Source organism: Dermacentor andersoni, chromosome 1, assembly GCF_023375885.2.
Source record: "Dermacentor andersoni chromosome 1, qqDerAnde1_hic_scaffold, whole genome shotgun sequence".
In the NCBI taxonomy this organism is placed as follows: domain Eukaryota; kingdom Metazoa; phylum Arthropoda; class Arachnida; order Ixodida; family Ixodidae; genus Dermacentor; species Dermacentor andersoni.
In genome coordinates this window covers 219,814,442-219,832,416 of record NC_092814.1, presented here as the reverse complement: position 1 = coordinate 219,832,416, position 17,975 = coordinate 219,814,442, and the positions used below count along the sequence as shown (strand labels likewise).

At 45.0% G+C, this 17,975-nt stretch overlaps 1 protein-coding gene across 1 annotated transcript in view; it reads left to right on the top strand.

Annotated features, from left to right (window-relative positions):
- Positions 1 to 17,968, top strand: part of LOC126547919 (glutamyl aminopeptidase-like) — a 67,806-nt gene extending 49,838 nt beyond the window's left edge. Inside the window, exons 6-12 of the mRNA XM_050195973.2 lie at positions 2,880 to 3,014; positions 5,571 to 5,636; positions 7,080 to 7,157; positions 12,404 to 12,582; positions 14,813 to 14,895; positions 16,492 to 16,625; positions 17,708 to 17,968. Of these exons, the coding sequence (XP_050051930.2) occupies positions 2,880 to 3,014; positions 5,571 to 5,636; positions 7,080 to 7,157; positions 12,404 to 12,582; positions 14,813 to 14,895; positions 16,492 to 16,625; positions 17,708 to 17,968 (936 nt within the window). The remainder of the gene's footprint in view (positions 1 to 2,879; positions 3,015 to 5,570; positions 5,637 to 7,079; positions 7,158 to 12,403; positions 12,583 to 14,812; positions 14,896 to 16,491; positions 16,626 to 17,707) is intronic.
- Positions 17,969 to 17,975: the final 7 nt, after the last annotated feature.

Here is a 17,975-nt window from a genome sequence, read left to right as displayed (position 1 = left end):
CCATTCTTGAATACCCCTTCTTGAAAGCCATCTTTTTCTCCGGGTTAACTGAAGTGAAGTTTTGCCCTGATTCTATTGGAATTTACCTTAGTAAATATTTTGTGCAATATGGTTGCTTTATATTTACATAAGTGCTATATCGGACGTTTCCAGAAACACTGTGCACATAACTTTCTCACTGAATGTTTTTTTTTCTCTAACTTAAGGACTTGCGAAATTTATTTAAAATTTTTGACTGATTATGCAACTAAGAAGAATGCAAGAAAAATGTAGTCATTTTCTCCGTAGTGTGGCGAACAACACGCTTTTAGTCGTCCATTTTCAGGTGCGCCAAATATCTGTCCTGTAACTAATCGGCAACGGCGGCGTGGTTGTCTCTACATGACCAGAAGAAGAGGAAGCAGCAGGCGCCGCGTACTACTCCAAAACAGCAACGACGACAACAACGCGACAACAGCGACTTGTCAGAAAATCGCGCATGACATGCGAATGGCATGAACTCCTTTACTCGACTACAGCTTGCTCCTCAGCTTGAGAGATTCGCTCGGTTAATTGCGCACGTTTTATAAGTGAGTTTAGGTAAAGCTGGCAGGCCTTCTTTCTCATAGTTGGGCCCTTCACCGTCATCATCATCATCATCATCAGCCTGATTACGCCCACTGCAGGGCAAAGGCCTCTCCCATACTTCTCCAACTACCCCGGTCATGTACTAATTGTGGCCATGTTGACCCTCCAAACTTCCTAATCTCATCTGCCCACCTAACTTTCTGTCGCCCCCTGCTACGCTTCCCTTCCCTCGGAATCCAGTCCGTAACCCTTAATGACCATCGGTTATCTTCCCTCCTCATTACATGTCCTGCCCATGCCCATTTCTTTTTCTTGATTTCAACTAAGATGTCATTAACGCGCGTTTGTTCCCTCACCCAATCTGCTCTTTTCTTATCCCTTAACGTTACACCTATCATTCTTCTTTCCATAGCTCGTTGCGTCGTCCTCAATTTAAGTAGAACCCTTTTCGTAAGCCTCCAGGTTTCTGCCCCGTACGTGAGTACTGGTAAGACACAGCTGTTATACACTTTTCTCTTGAGGGATAATGGCAACCTGCTGTTCATGATCTGCGAATGCCTGCCAAACGCACCCCAGCCCATTCTTATTCTTCTGATTATTTCACTCTCATGATCTGGATCAGCAGTCACTACCTGTCCTAAGTAGATGTATTCCCTTACCACTTCCAGTGCCTCGCTACCTATCGTAAACTGCTGTTCCCTTCCGAGACTGTTAAACATTACTTTAGTTTTCTGCAGATTCATTTTTAGTCCCACCCTTCTGCTCTGCCTCTCCAGATCAGTGAGCATGCATTGCAGTTGGTCCCCTGAGTTACTAAGCAAGGCAATATCATCAGCGAAGCGCAAGTTACTAAGGTATTCTCCATTTACTCTTATCCCCAATTCTTCCCAATCCAGCTCTCTGAATACCTCCTGTAAACACGCTGTGAATAGCATTGGAGAGATCGTATCTCCCTGCCTGACGCCTTTCTTTATTGGGATTTTGTTGCTTTCTTTATGGAGGAGTACAGTGGCTGTGGAGCCGCTATAGATATCTTTCAGTATTTTTACATACGGCTCGTCTACACCCCGATTCCGCAATGCCTCCATGACTGCTGAGGTTTCGACTGAATCAAACGCTTTCTCGTAATCAATGAAAGCTATATATAATGATTACGAGAAAGCGGATTACCTTCACCGTGCCAGCGGATTATTCAAAACAGGCGCTAGCCTGTCCTTCATGAGCTGCGCAGAAATAGCAGCGTCTAAATCAACCTTCACGTTTTAACAATAAGCTGCATTGCACGACGTACATGTGGTGCTTATAGCAATCGCTAAGTGGTCCCTATTTAGTACTCACGTGAGTCCTTCCATTCAGAGGCTATGGAGAAAGAGCATCATTTTGAAGAATTAACGGCTCTGCTCGGCGCAGTGTTTATGAAAATCTCAAAATAGCATCTCTTTGTGTCCTGCAGTTTCTCTTGAATGTAAAATGAGTTTGCTGCGTGCAGGACGCGAGCATACGCCAGCGGAACGATAATTGCTAACCATTATCACGCTTATGTAACTGCATTTGCTTGTACATCTCTATATGGAAGGAAAACACAAACGAGAAAAAAAAAATGAAAGAATCAGCTGTAATGGGCAGGGGCGTTTAATAATGGCATCAGCAACATGGGGACAGAGGTCGTCGTAAAGAGTTGAAAAAAAAAAGCTCATTAACGTTTCTTTCTCGTTAGTTTTTTTACACATGTTTTACGTAAGCTCCACCTTATAACCGTCGAATAATGTACAGTCTAATAAAAACAAATCTTCATTTCCCTTAAGGATGGTTCTTTAGCAGCAACGTTACTCGCTGCAAACACAGGCCGCACACGGTGTTGTGAAGAAGGTTAGCTTTTCTCCCTTAGACGATGACATTTATTGATCAAAATTAAAGGCGTGAACAAGAGTTTTCTGCGACCGCGAACTCTTTCCCAGCTTCTGCGCAACCTCAGTTGCGCCCTATGGTTAATAATATGTCAAGAAAAAGAGAGGGACAGCACGAAACGGAAGAATAAGACAACTGAGAGATCAGGATTGCGAGCCGCAGAACACGGCCGGCGAGGTTTCAGCCGAGACGTTTTCGAAACCGTCGAGTCGCAGTGTGTCACCCGATGTGAGCACTCTGCAGGAGATATGGGAAGCGCGGCTGTCCCTTGGCGTGCGGAGGTGCGCCAACTATAGACACCGCAAAAGCTTTCTGCCCGCGGCATCGACGGGAAACGAAGCGCCGCTTACAGATTCTGGCGTTGTCTTTTTTTTTTTTTTTTTCTCCCCCTTACGCTTGCTCAGATGAACCAGTTTTTGACGGAGGACCTGCAACCTGTAATGGACTTGGACTCGACCACCACTTCGCACCCAGTGGTTCAGAGCGTCAGTCACCCGGATGAGATCACAGAGATCTTCGACACGATTTCCTACAACAAGGTAAACGCGAATGTCGTTTCTTGTATCGCGGAAGGTGGCCTCCGAAGCACGCGAGCCGTAGGGGAAAATCAGAAGGGCCAGGCGCGTCGCCACTTCTCCCACTATAGGTACGATATATCCGTCCTGCCCGGCTGCTTTCCTTCCAAGAACCGCGTCAAACCAGCTAACCGCTATCATGTATGGCAGTCCCTAGCGTGAACCAGCGCCCAAGCTAACGGTGCAACAGGGCGCAACAGCGGCTTCGACGTGCTTGCGCCCTCTCCTCTGCGTACTCTCTGCCTGCCGCATTCGCCGTCTGCTAATGACTGGGTAATCACGCGACTCGGCCCAGCCCCAGGGATATACCATGTCGTTTGGCGTTCCCCCAAGGACACATTTGTTTACCACGCAATCTCGTCGCTCCCGTTTGCCTTCGACACGGCGATCGTTGCTTCCAGCGCGTTTTAAATGCTGTTCGCTTGGTCTGCCACTATGAACTAAATACGAAAGAAGCCGAACATAAAGCGCACAATAATTGCAATGGTTTATTGTTGGCGTCCTTACGCTTGCTCTTATGTGGTTAATCGATCTGGTCTGACACGGAAAGGAGGGGGGAGGGGGATGTTGTCAGTATTACATACTGGGTCTTTTTTCTTAACGCTAAACATATGCTTTCTTTTCTTTAATTGCATGGGACATAGGGCACGATTCGGCTGGTTTAGGTGGTATACCTCAACAGGCACTAGCGTCACAAATCGCAATGTCCCGGTAGTTAACTAAAATACACTCACTTATTAACTTTTAAATTATTCACTTTACGGCACATGTTGTAAGTGCGTCATTGAAGCTGAGCAGCAATGAAGTAACGTATACTTAGCAGAAATTCTAAGAGTAGCATACGTCTCGAGATATACGTCCACCAAGCCTGCTAACCCGGGCACGATGCCGGCCTAGTCGGGATGTTGGACGCATTGTTAACGGCCCTTACGAACGACTAGATTTGTGAATTCAGCCTCTGTTCTCTTCGGCCGTGCAAGGACGATCGAGCGTTGGTGTGAATTGCGCTGCTAATGACGGAGTAGTTGCCCATATCACTTTCTCAGCGGCAGCGCGCTATTCGTTCACGCGCGGCACGTTTGAGAACGCTGCGATCGTGGAGCAAACGCGGATTAGTCACGTCGGTGTTTTTCATGTGTTTCGGGCTTTCCAATTATGCAAAAAGATATTCCGTAATATTGCTAAATCATACATTTTCTAGAACGCTTGACAACTTTCACTGGAAGTTTTTCCGTGAACTTGATGTTTACTAGGCTAACAACTGGCCTTTAATGTAGTTATGCTATAAGACAGAATTGAGGAAACACAAAATTAGAAGACGTTTAATATTTTTCTCGCACAATGTAAATGCCCTGAAATTTGTAGATTCGATGGCGTGGAATCATCACAAGGCTACAACTGTCTGGCTAACGGTAATCACGAATGAGCGCATGTGCATAGTTCAAGGTTCTTTTCCTGTTTGCACGAGCGAGCGCCCGTCTATGCGACAACGCATACGGAAGTGACGCGATGGCTGCAGTGCTGGTTCTTCTATTGGAGAGTGATGTGTTGAAAAATAGCGTTGAATATCGCCATGAACGAAGGCTTGCTTCTGAGGAACTTTATACGCGCAGAAGTACACGGCGACAGAAACCGTAAGTATAGAATTTGCGACTCAAGTGCTTCGTTGCAAAACGCATTGACGGAAGCGTTCTGCGACAGCGTGCCATTCCTCTGCAGTTACGTGCACGACCACCGTCGTGTCTCCACACCACTGTGCAGCTTTGAAAGCTGCCGATCAGGTCCAAGTACAACACGCAAAAGAATATTAAATGTTATTCTGGTTGCCTAAGCAAGCGACTGTGACGGACGCATACCTGCCAACCTGCGAACTTTAAATTTCGTGAGAATCCCGCGAACACGACAGCGAAGCGGAGGAATAGCGCGGTCTCATTTCTTTTTTTAAAGTTTACCTTAAGTACGCACTTTCTGCGAAATACATACGCTCGTTATTGAGCATTATTTACCTTCAGACGCAACACTCAAGCTGCAGCAAACGTGAAACGACAGGGAGCTGTGAGCAATTTGTTTATTTTTATTTTTTTTTTCATAGAGGAAATAAAGTTTGTTTGTTTCCCCCATGTTGTGTTAGACAGTGTCTTTTCGAGTCACTTCGCTGTTGCCGGTTTCGCCTGCCTCAGGAACTTGTTTCAATGAACTGTTCGGAGCAATTTCCCCTATAACGTACTTCCACCGACTTCCAAGAGTATGGTCGGAGACCAACGAGCGGAACTTCTTCGCGAACAGAATTTCTTTTTCGTAAAGCTTTACGAAACATTCGCAAAATTGTAGAACGAACCTAAATTCGTAAACAGAAAATTGGGAAAAATTGGCATGTATGCAGACGCACTGTTGACGTCGTTCGACTGTCACCATTTTTTTCTTTTTTACACATTCTCTTTCATCAAAGCCGACGGAACGTCGCAACCTTGGCGTCTAGCGCGCTCTGGTCTTATTGCTTTTCACTGGAATCTGTTTCAGGGTGCATCCGTGCTTCGAATGCTCGAGAACTTCCTTGGACCTTCGGTATTTCAGAGGGGCGTATCGGTAAGCTTAGTTGTGCATTTTCTATTTTTCACAATTCTCCTGTAAACACTCATTTAGCAATAACTCGAATGTACAGCGTAATCTCCGTTACTGGATTGCGGGAACCACGCACAGGTATATAAGTCGGATGAGGCGCTGGATGTCCCAGTATGTGGCTCTGTAGTCAGTTTGTATTCAGTAAAACAATGCACAGTACGTAACTCGAACAGCGTTATAAGTGTATATTTGTGGCGAATATCTGTGGCACAGGTTTAAAATCTAAATAAATGTGCCTCGGATTTACTTTATAAAGTGTTTTAGCCGAAAATGGAGTGCGATATGGCACAAGAAGCGAGAAAATTTGGCTGCGTGATTAGGACGGTACGAAGGTAAGGTACGGTAGGGTAATTTCATAAAGCAACAAAGTGAGAGTGGTGCAGATTGACGCACAGCGCATTGCCGACAGCCAACGGAAACGAGGGAAACGACTTTCAGCAAGGAATTTTCATGAACGTACAGTGCAGCCATTACGACACAATTATTCAGCCCGTACATTGAACAAGACGCATAATATAAACTTTTCTCTATAGTAAATGTCTGCCAGTAGTAGAATATTCCAGCATGGACCCAGTGTGTTTAAGACTATGCAGATATTTTTATAAAACCGTTATGAGCGTGGGGAACACGGCGTTTTTGAAGAGGAGTTGTAAAGCGAAGTGGCCATACTTTTCTGCTAATAACGTGAGTTTCAGAAGACTAATTAGAAATATCCCTTTCCGTCTGGTATGACAGCGAGACTGCCGTTTCTGCGCTGCCGGCACATTCTGTTTCGATATTGCCTGGATTGAGCGTTGAAATTCCAATATGAATATTTCGAATTGGTGTGATTTAAAAGGTATCAAAAATTAGGGTGCATAAATGTGTCATTGCCTTCGAATTTTCCGTGTATACAACTGCCCCCAAAATTCCAATAAAAAGGTAATTAACAACATTTTGTTAATTAGCCTTCTAAAACTAACGCTGTTCGTGACAAACTATGTCCGCCTCGCCTAGGAACACGCCCACGTTCGTTATGCTCAAAGCCTTTTTGTAAAAAATCTGTATAATATTAAAAAAATACTCTCTATACCACATTGGAGTACTGCTACAGCGGACATACAGTGTGAAGCGTTCACGTAACCCTTAGATACAAGTTCCAGGTCAGGGCAACTGCGAGTTATCTTAACCTGTTGATACTTTCAAGGCAGTGTTCGTTTGCTCGAGAAGATCGCACTTATGTGGTTATCTTAAACTGTTAATCAAACACCAGGTGCATTTAGACAACGCGGCGGTTTCAGTAGGCATATACAAGGCATCTATTAGTTCCTGCTCAGCGCAGACGTGGTCTACTGGTACATATTGTGATTATTGAGTTGCGCTCCTTCCAAGGCGAGAATTAATTGAGGGAAATTACGTCTTTTTCAGTCATTTTTGTGGAACCACCAGTTCGGAAACGCCAAAACGGAAGATCTGTGGGCAGAACTTTCCGAAGCCGCCGGCAATGTAAGTAAACGAGTCTCCGCACCAACGCTGACGACCGCTTTATTGTGATCAAACTGCTGCTTTTATGCTTTCTCCGTTTTAATGACGCTCATTTTTATATGATGCTGTCGAATTAAAGGAAAGAGCTAAGTACATGTACCAAGCGAAAGGGTGGAGGCCACCCGTGAACAAAAGTGTACGGACATTGGGTTCCGGGAAAAAGTTGAATTTCTTCACAGCAATGGGAACGAGGAAGAGGTAAACAGAGGGGCTCGATTTTTGTTAATCATTGCTTCATCTGTATTTATGTGATCGTGCTTCGCAGCTTATAGTCACACAGCCTGCAATTGACTACTGCAGTCCAAGCATTGCCGGAGGAACACTACGTGGCGCTTGTCAATTTTCAGGCGTGCGTCCTAATTAAGGAAAAAAGCTAAAAAACGAAATTTTCGAGGAGCCTGCGGTCCGTACTCTTCCGCTCGTGTCGACGCTAAGATTTGCAAGCTGTCTTAGATGCGTTGACTAACGAACAGAACGATTAAGCAGCGTCAGGCTGGGAAAAGTGCACCTCAGTATTCTGTGCATCAGTGAACTTTGGAGTTCTTAGAGACAGCAACTTTTGCATGGAGCGCATCCGTTCGGAATAGACTGTATATGTAGAGCAAGGAACCTGGCATTCTGTGAACCTGGAACTTGACGAACCACTGTACTGACCATATATCACCACCGAAACTATGACCTCTACGGAGCTCTACGGATCTCGCCCATAAAAAAGGGCTATCGATGCGACTTTCGCCGGATTTTGACTTCGTGAGCAAACTTTGTCAGTTGCGACATGACGCTCGTCATGTTTACGCTCAGAACACCATCGCACGTCTCAACAATATCGCCGGCAGTTCTTTGACACCACTAAAGGCAGACTAAGCAAGAATGAATCACTTCAGACTGACAAAATAGTCTTTCAAAACTGTACTTTTATTCATTTGACCGAAAATAAAGGAAGAAGAAGAAAAATAGAAAAGACGTTTACCAGCGGAGAAATGGTGGCAACAGCGAGCTGGTGCGGGAGCTTCAAGACGGCGTCGCAAGGCGTATTTCATTTTCGCGTGCTTTCTCGTTTTTATCGAGCCTTCTCCCACTGGGGCCGCTTTGCTATTACAGGGGCATATTTTGTTAATTGTGCCTAACTTTCTCTTACTCTGTAGAGTATATGCAAAGGCACTCAATAGGAATATTGGGCGGCATTATTAATTAACGTACGTTTCTAAAATGTCGGAATGCCGAAAAGCTCACTCTCACGCTGAGCACGAGGCGTAGCAAGGCAGAAAATGCGCCAAGACGAAAGGCGGGTGGCTCCTTCGAGTTCTCGTACGATGGTGTTTCCTCCGGTGTAGCCAATTGCTTATCAATAAAGGAGCTTTGTAAGTCAACCAAGGACTCTACCTAGACAGTTTGGAGAACGTACTCCGCGCTCAGAAAGGCCCGAAAGCGAGAACATACTTTGAAATCCGTAACGCCACCCTGACGCATACCGATGCTCCGCTGTTTTGGAGCCAAATTCAAGATAGGGAAAGTTGTCATTCATTCTTTTTTCCGCTAGCAATCGACAGTTTTGCTCCGAAGGAATGAAAATAGAATTTTAAAGGGATAAATTGGTTCCTGTTACAGGTCATTGATTTTCGTTTTCTCTTTAGTGTCCCTTTAATATTTTCCTTCAAGAAATAACCTTGCGACTGCACTCTCGTGGCGACAGACAAAGCAGACTACAGTTCTTTACTCTCGTCTCGGCATCAGCGAGCCTTGGAATAAGTACGTTTGTCACCAAGGTTTCTGTTCTCCCTCCCGTTTCTCGAGCGGCAGCCGACGACAACGTGCACGTTGCTGTATCAAAGGCTGGCCTATAGACAGCCAGCATTCACAACAATACCATCGGTAATTTCCCTCGTTGCATGCAGGTGTACTTTCTCAATGATTCGTCCGCCGGACACGGAGTTTATATGTGTATAGTCAGCATGCGTCGTTCGCTGTTTGAGATTCGCTGTAGGCAGAGCGGATGGCGCCGTCTTCGTCTCAGCCGTCCTTGTACTTGCCTTCGTTTTCTTCGTCCCGCAGCCTTTTCACGTGCGCGCGGCTTTTGCCCGACGTTTACAAATCTCGTGCTCATCCGGTGTATACTTGGACCAGCGTTGTCGCCAGCGGATAGGGGCGGGCCGTGACCACCGCTCCGCAGCAGAGTTGCGCAGCGAGGCCATCTGTTTCATTCAAAATGATCTACACGGAAAGCCCCTGAAACCATTAGTCAGAAAGAGCCGAAAGAACACGACTTTATAGCAAGCCAAACGTTCACTGGTACCAGAGTTTTTCTTTTGGTTTCGCTCCTGTAATGGGAACGAAATGAGGGGTAATTTCTGCAGTTTCATATTTCACCCGCCAGGTACGCTATAAACGGGTCGCGTAATTCTCTGACTTTGTCAGCGGTTGTGCACACATCTACAGTCTTTTACAATTAACATCGTGAAGTTGTGAACAAATTGATTATCTTCCACAAGTCCGTACTGCAGTTCGCACTTTAATTGACTCTTTAAGCATTGATTCCTCGTCTCGTATATATTCTTGTGCGAAAGCCTTAATTACAAAGCATGAAACCCCAGACAAGACACAAACATGTCGGCCTCTCGTGCTTTAACACGGTCACACTTGGTCAGCGGGGAGAAAGGGTGGTCGCAAGAAATGGAGACGTAGTGATTAGCAGTGACCGAACAGAGGTAGGTTCAGCCTGGAGTTTCGGCACGCCAATTTGAGTTGGTCTTAGCAACGAACGTATTTCCTTGCAGCGTTTATATAGCTCGTTTAAATACAGGAACCCAAAGTTAGGGGATGGAATCCGCCGGTGTACTGAAAAACGCAAATAGCCTGCAATGGAGTTGGGTTATTGCGTACGCTAAGACCCGCTTAGGTGTGTTTCTGAAACTCCCTATTTTAAACTATCATTATTAAGCACTGGTTCCGCGCCGGCGATAACTTGGTGTTTAGGATACCTATTTTGCCAGCATAACGAATCTATATTCTGATTTTTCATTATTTTTCGTGCACAAATCTACTACCTCTTATTACCTGTCGCAACACTGCCTTACATTCAACCAGCCACTCCGCATTTCACGCTTGCAGTGCAATGAATGACGGGAGATGGTATCAGTCCCTGCTCCCGGCAGACCGGAAGGGCGGTCGACTGCGCTGCTCCCGCGCTGGTATTGCGACACAAACCGGTGTTCTTGCGAGAACAGTGAGTGTATAAGTACAAGTGGTTTTGCAAGGGGAGGCCAGGCGAGGACCCATTTGTACGAAAAAATGTATGGTGACGGTTCTTACGGCTAAACAGGGCAAAAGAGACGTGGACTAAGAAATATATATACTTTTTTTTGTCACATATCTTGTGGCCGGATATATAGAAACTGGCGCTTTTCTAGGGATATCGACCTTGGCGGCGTCTGACCAGTAACTCAGCTGTTGCAAACATGTCCTAAAGCAAAAAAAAATTGCTGAGAAGAATTAAAAAGTTCATCGGTGAATTTATGTATCCAATTGCTCACCGTGATTTCTTGCGCAAGTAATGTACGTGTCCTCAGTGATCCTGCGGAAGTGGTGGATTTGAATAATCTTCAACAGGCGATTATTTTTTTAGCATTATGAGGAAAAAGATGAGAAAGATAACAGGTGGTCTATGCGGACCACCTTAAAAAGAAAGAAAAATTGCGGAGTTATCCCGAACGCTCAAGCTTGTCTCAGAGGTTGTAGTAATCATTTTCCTGGCAGAAGAAACATGTTTACTGCAAAGCATTACGGGACAGTGATCCGCGATATGTGAAACCAAAACATAATCTCGCAATTAATGCATGAATCTTGGTTTTAATACTTTATTGTGCGAAAACCACGCGGTGCCTTTCAATCTGTCGCTTCGAAGCCTAATACGTGGAAATACATGAATTATCTTATACGGCTACAGTGACCTGAAAACATTTATTGCCGCGCTTATAATGTTTTGTCTTGCCGGAGCTGAGTTTGATCCTGCGCCCAAGTTGGCAAAAGCCTAACCCAACTAAATATACCTGTAGCATACGGCCGGCACGCAAACAGAAATAACGGCCCGTAGAGAACATTTTTTGCGTGTCACCGGGTGCCACTGTAAGAGTACACTGGTTTCGGCAGAACTGCATTTCCAATGTAGAAGCCACTATAAACAGTGAATAATATAGGCAGCGCGTATATACAGTGTCGTGTAATTGAGGTAAGGACTACGTGATAATGTAGGACGGACAGGTATTTATTGTGGTCCGAGAACCTGACAGTCTTCACAAGTGTACGAGCTAAGCCAGTCGTTCCGGAACGCATGTGCTGGTGCACGCATGTCATTGTAATTGCAGTGATGATAGGGAACCCCTGCGCTGCTCGTATGCGTCCACATAAGACATCCCCATTCCTTGAGTCCTCTTCATAAGTTCAGGCGTTCTGGCGGTTTCACACTTTGACCGCTGCGAGTGGTGTACCGTGGGCAAACCACCCGCTGCAGCATGTCCCGTGTCATATCCATCCGGCGAGGACAGAGCGTTTTGAAGGATCCCATGATGGTGTTTCCTCGTGAGACGGACATTGCCTTTAAATGTGTGCGCAGCATATGACTTTGCGGACGCAATAGCACATTGTCGCTGAGCGCCTTTCTACGTTCTGATACCTTTCGAGGCTGTCTTCAATATTATGTGGCGTAGCGTCCGGCGCGACGCCCCACTGCAGCGAAAAGTGTTTTAGATTGTGAATAAGAAAAGCTGCTATTTTCTGCAACCCTTTAGGGAGCACGACTCAGCGCCATGAGAGTGATACCCTCGAGGCCCAGTTATACGCGCCTGTGCCAACAGCCATAGCGATCTCATGACGCGATTACGTTGAAAACGTGCTTCTTAGCAAAAAGGCTGCAAGTGACACCCTCGGACGGAAATTATCTATCTATCTATCTATCTATCTATCTATCTATCTATCTATCTATCTATCTATCTATCTATCTATCTATCTGTCTGTCTGTCTGTCTGTCTGTCTGTCTGTCTCTCTCTCTCTCTCTCTCTCTCTCTCTCTGTAGCTTTTTATCATTTTTCGTAAAAACTGCCTCGCCCAGTTCCCTAGCGAGTGTAGCCGTTCTTGTACGAAATCTCGATATCCAGGCTAATTCACACGTCTCGAGAAAGAAGCATGCGATATTCGAGTGTGATTGTGCGCAGACGCTGCCAGCGGGCTACAACGTGTCAACGATCATGGACACGTGGACGCGCCAGATGGGATACCCGGTGGTGACCATCAGCCGCAGCGCCGACGACCCGACGCTCATACGAGTCGTCCAGGAGCGCTTCCTACGCAACAACCAGCACCATCGAAACGAATCCGACATCTCTCCCTACGGGTGCGTGGCGGGCCTGTCAGAGCTCTTCTCGATCGTCTCTGCAGCGGCCGTCTGCTCTGCCGTCTTGGCTGTTTCCCAAAGCTGGCTTTCCAGCGTATAGCTGCGCTGCCCGAAACACACTGACTCTGTGCTCGTAATTAAAGCGAAGTTTTTGCATTATGCACTCGTTACCAAATAAACACAAAGTAATGTGTTACATGCACATTATTGCGCATCACTTTAAAACATTTGCACCCTTTGGGTTGTATATTTGCCACACAACAAAAATCCTCATCCGTCTTGCCTGCGTTTCCCTTCTCGAAAACGCTGCGCTCGTTACTTTCCTGTCGAGAATGCTTTGTCATGCTGATAACGCACATGCCGTTCGCGACCAGGAAGTACCGGGCTCGCAGCGTTAAAGAAAGGAAATGCAGGCAAGGCACACTCTTAGACAAAATTACACCCTTTGGGTTGTATCTTGCCACACAACGATAATCGTCATCTGTCTTGCCCGCATTTCCTTTCTTTAACGCAGCGAGCCCGGTACTTCCTAGACAGGCACGGCATGCCCATTATCAGCATGACAAAACATTCTCGACAGGAAAGTAGCGAGCGTAGCGTTTTCATGGAAGGAAACGCAAGGAAGACAAATGACGATTATTGTTGTGTGGCAAATATACACCCCAAAGGGTGTACATTTGTTTAAAAGTGTAGAGTGCATCGTTGTGGGACAAGATAAGCCCGAACGGGTGTTATTTTTTTCAAGATTGTACACTCTACACTCTTAAAATGGTTGCACCCTTTGGGGTGTATATTTGTCCCACAACGATAATCGTCATCTGCCTTGCTTGCGTTTCCTATCTTCAAAACTCGGCGCTCGCTCCTTTCCTGTCGAGAATGCTGCGTCACACTGATAACGTGCATGCCGTTCGTGACTGGGAAGTACCGGGCTCGCAGCGTTAAAGAAAGGAAACGCGGGCAAGACAGATGACGATTATCGTTGTGGAACAAGATACGCCCCAAAGGGTGTAAATTTTTCCAAGAGCGTAAGAACAGTTGCACCCTTTCGGGTGTATATTTGCCACACATCGATAATCGTCATCAGTCTTGCTTGCGTTTCCCGTCATGAAAACGCTGCGCTCGTTACTTTTCTGCCGAGAATACTTTGTCATGCTAATAACGTGTATGCCGTTCGTGACTTCGAAGTATCAAGCTCGCAGCGTTAAAGAAAGGAAATGCGGGCAAGACACACTCTTAGACAAAATTACACCATTTGAGTCGGATCTTGCCATACAACGATAAACATCATCTGTCTTGTCCGCATTTCCTTTCTTTAACGCTGCGAGCCCGGTACTTCCAAGTCCCGAGCGGCATGCGCGTTATCAGCTTGACAGAGCATGCTCGACAGGAAAGTAGCGAGCGCAGCGTTTTCAAGAAAGGAAACGCAAGCAACACAGACAACGATTATCGTTGTGTGGCAAATGTACACTCCAAAGGGTGTTAACTTTTGTTAGAGTGTAAAGCCGTTGCTGGCAACGAGGCGTCATTTAAAAGCAATCTAACTGCTTTTTAAGGGAAAATTTCTTAAAACTCTGTGCTTATGTTATATTCCATTTTTCATATAATACTGCCTAGTTGGAAATATTTCGCCATATACACTCTAAAAACAGTTACACCCTTTGGGGTGAATATTTGCCGCACAACAATAATCGTCATCTGTATTTGCTTGCGTTTCCTTTCTTGAAAACACTGTGGTTGTTACTTTCCTGTCGAGAATTCTCTGTTATGCTGATAACACGCATGCCGTTCGTGACTTGGAAGTACCGGGCTCGCAGCGTTAAAGAAAGGAAATGCGGGCACGACAGTTGATTATCGTTGTGTGGCAAATATACACCCCAAAGGGTTCAACTGATTTCTGAGTGTAATATTCCTGTTTTATCTGTGTTAACCTTCCTCCCCCTTTAATTTAGCAGTGCTCCTAGGATCCTAGTATGAATGAATGAATGAATGAATAAGCACAACTCAAGTTGCTCTGACAAAGTGCCACTGATTCGGTCATCCAGGAGCACGACGGTCTGACAGTCATCTTCGTCTCAGATATTGTTTTTTTTTTTTTTCTGCTCGTAGAGACTCTTGCAAGAAACTCGACCATCTGTCAGTGCGCAGTGAACCGGTGTATCGCACCTCACGAAATGAGCGCTCTTAAACGGCAGACATAATTTCATTCCTTCTTTTTTCTGCCCTACTGTAGGTACAAGTGGAGCATACCTCTCAGCTACAAGACTTCGGCAGCGAAAAATAAAGTCAAGCAGATCTGGCTTCACGACGAACAAGGTCAGATGTGCGCACACAGCATCACTTATCGCCAAAAACCCTTTCCGGGTATTACTAGAGCGCGCACTCTTTACCTGACTGTTCTCATGGTTACCTGTCGTTTACAGCGACAGAATTAAACACGGTTTTGTGTGTGTAGCCCTTAACTCCTGGTTTTTATCGCCTAAAAATTGTGTCCACTAGCCTAAAAAATATACAAAAGGAAATGAGGCACATAACGCAAGGTGAAATAAATAAATCAAGTATATTTATAATAATTATGGTACTGTGGGAGTGTATGTAAACGATTGTTTGTACGCTTGCAACCACGTGATGACCACCGCAGGTGTCTCACAGTTTCAGCGTATAACTTTGCAATGGTGCAGTCTGGGCATGCATATATATATATATATATATATATATATATACATTCCGAAGCCCGCGAATACACGCAAAGTGCCTCGAGCGGCCAGTCGCACAGCGATTTTGCTTGCATTTGCGGGATTCTTTCATGCTCTGAAAAACACTTTTATGTAGCACGTTTTGAGCAACAGAAAGTTGTATCGGGAGTTTATCATGTTACTCTACAATTTTCTCCTTGACACATTCCATCTAATTATAATATCTTAGAAGTTGATTAATAAATTAAGACTAATTATTGAATTAGGCGCAATGAAAAAAAAATTGAGTATCTAGAAGCGACAGCAAACAACATTACCTTGGTACTGTCCAGCTGTGTGGCATTCGCATATTTTTGAACTCTGGCTGAGGTTAGCTAGGACACCCTGTGTGCGTGTATATATATATATATATATATATATATATATATATATATATATATTCATATGACGCCAACAAACAGACACCAAAGACAAGACAAAACAGGGGAAATTGCTTGCTACTGTTTGAATTAAAGAAATTATAAATTAATAGAAATGAAAGTGGATGAGAAAACAACTTGCCGCAGCTGGGGAACGATCCCACGTCTTCGCATTACACATGCGGTGCTCTGCCAATTAAGCTACCGTGGCGTCGTTTTCCCATCCACTTTCCAGGGTTTTGATGTGTTACTACTAGAACTAACTCTGGGGAGTGTTAGCCAGCGCCACCATTCACAAACCTTGGCGGCAGATGTGGAACATCCTTTCTGCCGCAGGCGTCGCGAGTACGTGATCTTTTTGCATGAAGGCAACTGGTCAATAAACTCACACATGCTACCTGAAGGCACGAATGTTGCCGCATTCGGGACCCTCATTATGTAATGAATGAGAGGAAAGGGGGTAAACCGAGGGGCTCAATATTTATTAATCATATCAGAAGGAGCCAAAAAACAAGGACACCAAGGACAACACAGGGGAATTACTTGTACTTACTAATTGAGTTAAAGACATGATAAATTAATGAAATGATATATATATATATATATATATATATATATATATATATATATATATATTCGGTCATGCGATTTGACACTCATTCACTTGCAGCCTAACCGAGAATGTTTGTTTTATTTCTTCACAGAACATTTCATGCACGTTTATGCCTTCGTACCATTCGCTTACCTGTGTCCAAAATGCTATACCTCACTCTCTCATTATTTTTTCTCTTTCTTAGATGAATTCCACATTTACGACGCTGGACAGCACGGCTGGGTTAAATTCAACGTCAACCAGACCGGCTACTACCTTGTCAATTACGACCCAACTGATTGGCAGCGACTCGGAGAGGTTCTTCAAAAGCACCACGAAGTAGGTGCTGTCGACGTACAGCTGTGTAGTTTTTTAAAGAAAATGGATAATAAATGTTGTATCTGGTGCAAAATTGAGGCACGATGAGGCACCGCTACAAAATGGTATTAGTTTAGTGAGCTGTCATGGTTTAGTGTGATGTCAACGCGCCGAGATGTCTGCTAAAATTACTCTTGGATGCAGATAGCCCAAGGTGACACGGAAAACCAACGGTAACTGCGAAACTGCGTTTTAGCCCATACAAAGACAGTCCGGTAGTCATGGGTAATGCACTTACATGTTAAAGGGGCCCTAGCGATGACGCTATTTTGACTGTAAGTCATTTTCCTTAGAATAATATTTTGTACACGCCGGTCGAGTCAAGCGAGAGCTGAGAAGGGCTCCCTAATAATGGATTTTAAATATTAAGAGACTGAACCTTGCAGCCAAGCGAATAGTGTTGCAGTTGCAGCAGTCGCCGCTTCTTCCAATTGTCACTGCGTTTTCATTGAGCGGCCGGGTCAGTGCAATGCTGGCATGCAGCAGAGCGGAAGTCCATGCATGAAGGAAGGATAAATGTCTTTTCCTCAATTCCCCTTAATGAGTAGACATTGCGGCAGCTCACTCAAGAGGGCAAAGCTGCGCAAAGTTGTAAGTTATGAGTTCCGGTTTTTCTGTGTCCCTCTGTCCTGCTTCGCGCAGTACCTCTAAGTTGTAAATCATGAGTTCCGTTTTTTCTATTTCCCTCTGTCCTGCTTCGCGCTGCACCTCTAAGTTCTGACGACCTTTAGAGGCATTGCAACTAGAAAATTTGAAGCTGTACTCAGCAGTACGATTCCGAAGCCTTTGAAATGTTTGGCAATCTGCTATGAAGCCGTCGTCAATGTTTTTGCGCACTTTTCAGTAAACTCGAAAAGGCATGGGCATTCAATAAATCAACTAGAACCACACAGAAACTAATTCAGTTGATTTAATTCTTACTCCTAAATTATCTCAGAGATGTTCACTGCGCAGAAACGTTAATGGCCCTTGTGCGCATGCATGCAGCGAGAGGGCCTGCACAGTGTAGCAAAACGTCCTGTTTTCTTTTGGTCTTCCATCAGGAGCTGACACCTGCGGACAGGTCAAACTTGCTGTATGACGCCTTCCAACTAGCTTGGTCCAACCGCCTGTCCTATGATGTTCTTTTCAACATGACTCAGTACTTAATCCATGAGATGCACCTCATACCATGGTCCACAGCTCATGGATCTCTACTTGCGCTGACGCATCTCCTTGAAAACACCGAGGTCCGACGACCCATGCAGGCAAGTGTAATTTCGCAGCTATTCGACAGATATATGCGAGTGAGTGGTATTTTCTGAGTGGTAT